The following is an 8,618-nucleotide window of genomic DNA, read 5'->3' as shown; positions in this document are numbered from 1 at the left end:
AACAACAATCATCTGGTTGTGCCGGCAACCTTTGTATGGAAACAGGTTAATCTAAGCTCTGTCTGTAAAACTGGGACTAAAATGCACCGATGATTCATTAACATTAAGACCAGGAATGTGTATTAAGAAAGTGAATGGGGTTTGTTTTGATTGTATGTCAACTTGCATATATGAAATGTTAGACGGCACAAACGGTCATTTTGCACTCCGCTGAACAAAAAAACTCTACTCTGATCAACCATGAATGTTGCAATTCGACGAATATGTTACACAAAAATAGGGATTGACTACAGACAAGGAAACGTATTTTAGTACCAAGTGGTGTTATTTTTTATTATATTTATTACACTGTCATTCTGGTCATATTCTGAATGAAACATTTGGCGTCAAATGGTTAGGATGCGGTGATGGTCAGGGAAGAAAGTGTGGCTCATGGGTTCATGATCTGTCGAGGTCGACCATAGCCTGTCATGCCAGCCTGGGACGCCCCTTTATTGGATCCCATCTGCAGACCGATGACATTTTTCCCCTCTTTAATCTGGTTGTCAGAGAAATCTCTCCGGTTCTCCTGAGCTTTCCTACAAATAGGCCAAAAGCCGATATTTAAATAATCAACATCGATAAATTAAACAAAACCATACTATTTGATTTATAACCCCAGACAAAACAATCCGTGTAATCTCTGAAGTGTGCTCAGCTGTAACTCACTTGAAGAACCAGTTGGGATCTCCATGGAAAGCGCCGTCATCTTTTGTCACGGCGATGCTTCCCAGAGCCATGAGTGTCCTCTGCACTGCGGCCAAGTCCTTTCCTACAGGATTTATACATGCAAGCTATGATAACAGTGATGCTAATACACCTTCACTGTTCTGGACTTTCTTGAATGTTGGTGTCTAGCAGGGAGAAGTCCACAGTGATTCCTGCATTAATACTGTTTGTTCTAATTTAATTGATTACATGTTGAGTGCTTTTTGGTTTGTTTGTTATCAACAGTAGCCATTATCTATTGCAATAGATACCAGTGGTAAATATTCCAGAGTTACTTCTTGTTTGGTACTTGGAATATAATGTGTATGGGTCAAGGACAACACCTATTGTGGTTTGAATGTAACATTACACCCAGAATAATTAAAGACAACCGTTAAATGCAGTTGTTACTGTAGCATGAGAGGTAATTTTACATTCTCCTGTGTTGTATCTCAGGAAAGAATCAGAACTCATGTTGCATTCCTGAAGCTCAAGCACTATTTTGTCTTTTCAAGGAAAGATTGCTTTTAATTCACTTTGAAAAATTTCCTCTCCAAACACTTTCATTATTCGATGGGTTATTATTACTTGAAGGTAAATAGTTTAATAAATAGAAAATATATTTTGACCACATTATTTAGTCAGTAACGTTGTACTAAGAAATATGGTGCAACAAAAAGGATCACTGATTTATTTACCCACTCATGCAAAGCAGAATTGAAATATTGATCTTTACAAGGTCACACTAAACATAATACAATTTGAAAAACATCTGATTGATCAAAAATACTTTTATGACACTCAATTTTTTTACATTCAATTTCATATTTTATTTTAAAATTGTCTCTGTATTATTGCACACACTAATCAGTCAAATAATATGACTGCATTTAATATCCTGTTAATTAATCAGACATGCTTACTGCATATATGCCATGTGATACATTATTAATCATTCAACCTTATTTAATGTTAAAGAGCTGTAAACAATATTTTAAGCTGGTACACTGAATCTTGCTATGGGATCCGAATGTCTATGAAGAATATATATTTGTTGGAGAAAGGTCTGTGATATGTTGGCGTACTCACCTTCCCACAGATCTACCGTCTGAAACATGTCGGTTTTGACGACGCCGTATCGCTCCGCAGCATTGAGGAACTGTGACACCTGCTCCATCTGTTTGAAGGCCATACTGGAGCTCTGGATCTTCTTTACGGGCTTTTCCTTACACAGACTATTGATGAGCTCACACAAAACCTGAGAACGGGCAAAGAAAACAACATTACACTCTACATTTTCTATACATGTGATCATAATTATGAATGAGATTATAACAGCACTGAGTGACCAGGTTACTCATCCAGATAACTAATGTGGTTTGATTATGTATCACTCAACATGAATTTGATTTTGGTCTGTCCTATCATTCCTTGTGTAAACTTTGGTGTCTCTGTTTCAATCCCTGTTCATTTTACCTTCTGAATAGACTAGATTGTTCCTTTTGGAAGAGGAACTCAACACGGTGTCTAGGATCGACACTATGGGGAACACATCAGCGTGACCAGTGTCTGAAGCGCGTGTAAACACACAACAATTTCTCAGGGTGTCACAAGTGGAGCGTCTGGAAGTATAAGAGGGCACCAGTAGTCCACGTCATCAACCTTTTTGTCTTAAGGAGATGCTTGTTTGTATGCAAGTGTAAGACGAACGCTACTGGTGGAACGCGTTCGACTCCCTGAGGAAGCTGGATGTGCTCATTATGATGCATTCAAGAAACTGTTAACAGAGTTTTCTCTCACCTGGCTTTTAAATTACTTATGAATGTTATCTATTCTTTATTACTATAAAAAATCTAAATGACGGTGAGGGCGGTGCCAGGGTGGGCAAGTGATGTATTTGGCGTGTAACTGAGCAAGCCTACTCCCTTTTTAAAGAAATAAAAAACAGGGTTTGAGCTGCCTCCCCCAGACTTCAGTGTTCTTTAAGTAAGGTTTGGCAAGCTGCCCTTTTGAGCCTTAGGGCTGAGGGAGGTGTTTCCTTCCAGACCATTTTGAGTATTAAAGTAGGGATCCATGCCCCCTTCTTAAAGCCCCAGTTATCCTTACACTTGATCTTTGAATAAAGTAGTGCGAGCAAATCTACCTGGATTCTGGGAAGAATGACAAAAAACCTAGTGCTGTATGAGCCTAGTAAAAGTGCTAAAAACCTGCTTGTGACCTGCTTGAGGGTCAACTACTTGGTATCGAGTCTAGAACTCGAGGGCTTGTGCCAGGGAGGCTCCTGTGAGGCCTGCAACCTGATACCAATCTGCACCACACTAGGGAGTCAGGAGCTTGCATGCTAAGAGCCTAGCTCAGCCCGAAGGATTGCTTTCAAGGTGGCCCGTAAAGGGTTAGGGTATGGGTTTTACCCTTTAAGAAAGGGGAGCATAGATAACATGCAACCAGACTGTCGAGGAGGCCCCTTAATGCAGGGCCTACTACTCCAGAATAACACGGGATCTGCTCTGGGCAAGTGTTTGAGCTCTAACGGAGCGTACTCAACGGCATCCTGGATAGGAGGCTTCAGGGCTCTGGGAGCGAAGCCTGACAACGCCCAGGTGACAACCACAGGGGAGGCTTTCCGAAGAAATAGCCTGCAATACCTGGCTATTTGTCTGTGCCAAACACCGCTAGGGAACTGTAGCTCAGCATATCGCTAGATTTGTCAGCTCAAACTAGGCAGTTAGAGGAGCCCACAGGGTCTGCAACTCGCATTATTAGCCTAATGCAGAAGGCGGGCCCCGGCAGGGCGACTCTCGCAGTGAGAGGAGGTGTACCTCCTGGGCTGGAGATGCTCTCCTTTAGGGGTAGCATACTCTGAGGTACGGCAGGCTAGGAGGCGGAGATGCTAAGCCTAGGCCGGATATAAGGGCAGCCCAAAAGAATTGAGGGCCGATCACACACGTATTCATGACCTTCCTGGAGCTCAGTGGAGCGGTGGCTTCAGCATAACAACTTGCCAACTTCACTCACCACAGGGAAATTATCAAGGTGGCCTTACCATAGGCCTCAACTCGAAAACATCTTCTACTTGGAGCTCAGTGGAGTGGTGGCTTCAACATACTGACTCTCTAAATGTATATGTAGCCTACACAACAGAAAGCTCTATCTAGGCTCTGCCCCGGACCGGTACAGTTTGTGTTGAGCCATTTATCAGTCTTGCTGTTTGATGAGAAAGAGATTAAATATAGTTGCAATAAACTCCATCATAATAACAATAAGAATAAGAACTGATGACAGCACGGCTTGATCTTTGGTTGACCAATCAGCGGAAAGGGGCGTTTTATTCCCGCCCATGTAGAGATCGAATATTCAAGCTGTTTATCCATTTTGGTTTTATTGTTTTTCCATTTGACGGATTAGAGCAAAGGGTGATGAAAACAAAAATAAAATATATGAAAAAACAATGCAAGATTTGTTTATTTATCTTCATGAAAAGTGTTAAATATGTGATAAATGAACGGATTCTTCGTTTTTCCATTTAGAAGTCAAAAACAAGAACACAAATTATCTGAAGGTACAAGGACCTTGACACCATTCACATGAGCATTTTTATTTTGCTGTCACGGTCTGACTCTTAGCAGCAAGGGGCATAGCCATCATTTCAGAAGTGAGGCAGACAGAAATGTCAAGGATAATACCAGTTTTTTTTCTGATCTTTGTTATTAGAAATTAGATTTTATTTTCATTATTTGGGTAAGAAATCAAATACACTGCTGAACAAAAACAATAATTTGTATTCACTAATATTTTCCTGATGACAATTTTATTATTGTTTTATGTAATACAAACACTTGTGCATTGGGTCATCATATATTTATGGTTTTATGATAAAACATTTTTTTATCACAGAATAAGGCAGAAAATAGGCTATTTGTACTAAAGGCTATGTCAATTATTACCGCATTATTAATATCCTTTATTGTTATGAAAATTCCCTGAGATGGCTTGGAAAACACACATAAACCATATACTGTATTGTTGCAATCGAGTGTTTATAGTCTTCACGTTTTATCAGTCAAAATTTTTTTCCAGTTTATTCAGCTACAGCGATAGCTGGATGCATTTGTCCATATAATAAGTTATTACTTCTATGAGTCTGTATTTAACTTTCTCTGCGAGGGTGCCCTCAAGCTTTCAGTATGAATGAAACATACATCATGAGAGTGTTTAGCCATTATGTACACATAATGAATAAAATGTCTGGTAATGCATTTAATATAGATTTACTCACATTGGCCCGTGAAAACCTCTGCTTGAACACACTTAACCGAAAAATGAGATGGGGACGAATCACATTTTTTTTTTTTAAAGTATTGGCAGCCCTTTCTTAAAAATGTGTACAAACTTTTGCTTTCATGATTGCCAAAATGACCTGAGAATAACAGTCATGCCTTACTTACACATCCATCTTTGAGCCAGGTCTGGAAACCCAGTTTTCCTGGCTCTGGCTTCCCCACCGCAGGCCCACACTGGGCCATAATCCACTCCACCAAACGCCCCTCCAGGTCAGTGTCATACTTCTGCTCAATTTTATCCTGCACTTGGCGGCTCATCCCATAAGATGGACCCTTGTTTGCCATAGCTGGAGCTCCCTGCTTAGATGAGGAGAGGAGACTGTCAGTAGTGTAGGACCTGACGTATCTTCAGTGTGTACTAATCTTTGGAGTAACTACAAAATCAAGCAGCATTTAATATATGCTATTCCATGTCAACTTTATTATAATTTTGATGATGTAGTTGTAGTGTTGTAGTTTGTCTGAAAACGTCCTTCATCAAATGTTATTAGACATTTTCAATAGTTTGTTTGTTCAATAGCTTCTTAGTTTGTTTTATGAACAAAAAATAAAACAGGAACAAGTTTGTAAAGTTTGTGCCATTTACCTCCCCAGAAAATCCTCTTCTCCTAAAAGTTTGATTACATTTCAATTTAAAATTAATTTCAGCTAAAACATCATCAGCATAAAGTGAAAAAAGACAATGATGCAGTTAAAAGCAGCCACAAAGCCATAAAACAAACTTACAACGCATGCGTAGCCTATAGATATTGTGCGGGAAAACAGTCCAACATGTTTCCAACGGGAAACAGTTCAGCTCAATTTTTATGTTGTGTCAAATGGATTTCTTGAGCTAAACTGTTATACAAAAAGCAACCATAAAGGCAAAGGTTCACATGTTCATGTAGTCCTTGAGTGACTGGGGGCTCCTGGAAGAATTATCACTGGAGTCAGATTAGCAGCCGTAATGTTTATGACAGGATTAGATGAACATGTTCCTCCAGAGCGTTTGTTTAGAAACACCATCAATTTTATTCTGACATTCCTCAGCAAAGCACACACACACACACACACACACACACAGACACACACACACACACACACACACACACACAAACACACACACAGACACACACATACACACACACACACAGACACACACACACACACACAGAAACACACAGAAACACACACACACAGACACACACACACACACACACACACACACACACACACACACACACACACACACACACAGACACACACACACACACACACACACACACACACAGACACACACACAAACAAACACACACACACACACACACACACACACACAGACACACACAGACACACACACACACACACACAGACACACACACACACACACACAGACACACACACACACACACACACACACACACACACACACACACAGACACACACACACAGACACACACACACACACACACACACACACACACACACACACACACACACACACACACACACACACACACAGACACACACACACAGACACACACACACACACACACACACACACACACACACACACACACACACACACAGACACACACACACACACACACACACACACACATTCACCACAGAGAAGCTGAGCGTCCGTGGGTGGGACATAATCACAGATTTATCCAATGACCGTCTAGTTTCGAAGCACTGAAAAAAACTGTTCAAAGCAGCGCCACTGAAGTCACCGGACGCTGGGCTTCAACAGGGAAATGCACTGTGACGCTGGGAATGAATGAGAAGGAAATCGAGTCAGCAGACCTGATATATGTAGCTGATTCTGAACCAACTCGTCTTCGAGATGAACGTGTTCTAACGTATTTTTAGTCAATAAAATTTTAACACAATAGTACATATTTGACCATTAATGTTTTGGCATTATAGGGGAAGCTGAGCTTCCCTTGCAGTCTTAAAGAAATCCCCACTACTCTAATGAGAGTTGGTTGACATGTAGTTGCAAAGTAGTTGTAGTTGGGACATTGAAATAAAGTGTAACCAAATGACTTTCTAGATAACAATTCATTTAAAAAATGGATCAGAAAAGTGTAGTTCTGAGTAGTTCTAACACTGGCTTCAATATTTTCTAATGCAATGACATCTACACTTTTGTAAGTGTCACGAAAGTGTCCATTTACTTTTGGGAGGTATTGCAATGCATTGCATTTTTTGTAATTAATTATTGTTTAGGTAAGCTTAGTTGTATGCCTTCTTTTCTCACCCCAGTCTGAGTGGCCTAGTATTGGTCTGGATAAAAGATCATAGGACATTTTTATAAATAGACTGGGTTGGCATGAGCTGTTAGTGAAGAAAGATATGTGGTTGGTAATCATTACAAACTTTAAAATTCAGGTAAATTCACACTTTAAAAGGTCATAACAAAGAAGCTCATGCAACATATCAAAAGTTCAAATAATACAGAAACACTGAAATGGACTTAGTAATAAGCTAGTCTATCAGGTCTGAACATTTTTCCCTTTTTTAACTGTAGTACGTTTATTGTGCGTGAGATGTATTGATTTACTTCATGTCATTCACAAGCCACGATAATCAGCAAAATAACTGACTGAAAGGTCTTTGATAGCATATGAAAAACATACTTACTGAAGATGACCTTGTCCTTCGTGCAGTCACCAGTCAACCTGGAGCAATGGATTTAGTGCGAGAGTGTCTATTCAAGAGTTCAGCTGAGTCGTCCCTGTTGCTGTTTCAGGAGTAAATGTCTTTACCATTAGAGAAATAAAAAAACAAGGCATTGAGTGAGGGGGCAGAGAAAAGGAAATTGACACCTAAAAAGGACATAGTCTTTTTCTCAAGCCCACCCTCCTCTCCACTCAGCACTTACGGTTTATAGTTCGGCCCTTTGTTAAAGCAAAGCCTTATTTGGGAAGAGGCCTGGGTGAGGACAGGATCCAAGCCAAGAGTCTTTAGTTTGGTCAGAGACCCGAATTCTCCAAATACCACATCACTGCATCACAGAGAGAAAAGGAAAGGCTGTGCTAATGCCTGCTGGAAGGTAGGGGTGACGCTAGGGAAAGAAGTGGAGGCCTTCAAGTTTAGACAGGGACATAAATGGAATAGTTTGACAGATGTACTATGCAGTTTTTACACATCAGAGAAATCTGTCAGCAGTTTGGTATATTAGCTCTTGGATGTAGAGGCAGAAGCACTGGCAGTAAGGAAATAAGAGCAGTAGGAGTGCTAAAAGCTAAAATGATTTACTGACACTTCAGAAGCAACCATCAACAAGACCTTCTATGTACAAAACACTCCCTAGTGTGCATTCAATATTACATCATCTAATGAGTATGTTATAGCTAATGTTGAAAACATGCAATGCTATACTGATATGTTTTACTGACCATTAAATCTACCTTTATTTTTTAATGTCAACAATGTCTTTTCATCTCAAATTTGCCACAAATGTTTGTTCTTAAAAAATCGTCAGCTTTACTTCTGGGTTATTTTTTGATTTGTAATTATAGAATGATAAAACATCTGAATAAT

General features: G+C 39.9%; 1 protein-coding gene across 4 annotated transcripts; it reads right to left on the bottom strand.

Annotated features, from left to right (window-relative positions):
- Window positions 1–304: 304 nt before the first annotated feature.
- tagln (transgelin) lies at window positions 305–7,947 on the bottom strand. Of its 4 annotated transcripts, none has more exons than XM_077197361.1 (5): window positions 7,716–7,947; window positions 5,193–5,384; window positions 1,837–2,005; window positions 709–811; window positions 305–578 (listed from the first exon to the last, which is right to left on the bottom strand). In XM_077197361.1, the coding sequence occupies exons 2-5, from the start codon at window positions 5,370–5,372 to the stop codon at window positions 431–433; spliced, it is 600 nt and encodes a 199-aa protein (XP_077053476.1). In that variant the 5' UTR covers window positions 5,373–5,384; window positions 7,716–7,947; the 3' UTR covers window positions 305–430. The 4 variants fall into 4 exon arrangements, with proteins under 4 accessions (XP_077053476.1, XP_077053475.1, XP_077053477.1 ...); XM_077197360.1 differs by having other exon boundaries at window positions 5,193–5,387; window positions 7,716–7,872; XM_077197362.1 differs by having other exon boundaries at window positions 5,193–5,387; window positions 7,712–7,832.
- Window positions 7,948–8,618: the final 671 nt, after the last annotated feature.

Source organism: Siphateles boraxobius, unplaced genomic scaffold, assembly GCF_051911475.1.
Source record: "Siphateles boraxobius isolate OS27281-9 unplaced genomic scaffold, OSU_SipBor_1 39, whole genome shotgun sequence".
Lineage (NCBI taxonomy): Eukaryota > Metazoa > Chordata > Actinopteri > Cypriniformes > Leuciscidae > Siphateles > Siphateles boraxobius.
This window is presented reverse-complemented; position numbering and strand designations above follow the sequence as displayed.

Bases quoted from the DNA above. Each gene is read 5' to 3' on its own strand.
- tagln (XM_077197361.1), bottom strand. From the start codon at position 5,372: ATGGCAAACAAGGGTCCATCTTATGGGATGAGCCGCCAAGTGCAGGAT. The intron at 812-1,836 runs GTGAGTACGCCA...TAAATCCTGTAG, and splicing joins GACGGTAGATCTGTGGGAAG to GAAAGGACTTGGCCGCAGTG. The intron at 579-708 runs GTGAGTTACAGC...GCCTATTTGTAG, and splicing joins GATCCCAACTGGTTCTTCAA to GAAAGCTCAGGAGAACCGGA.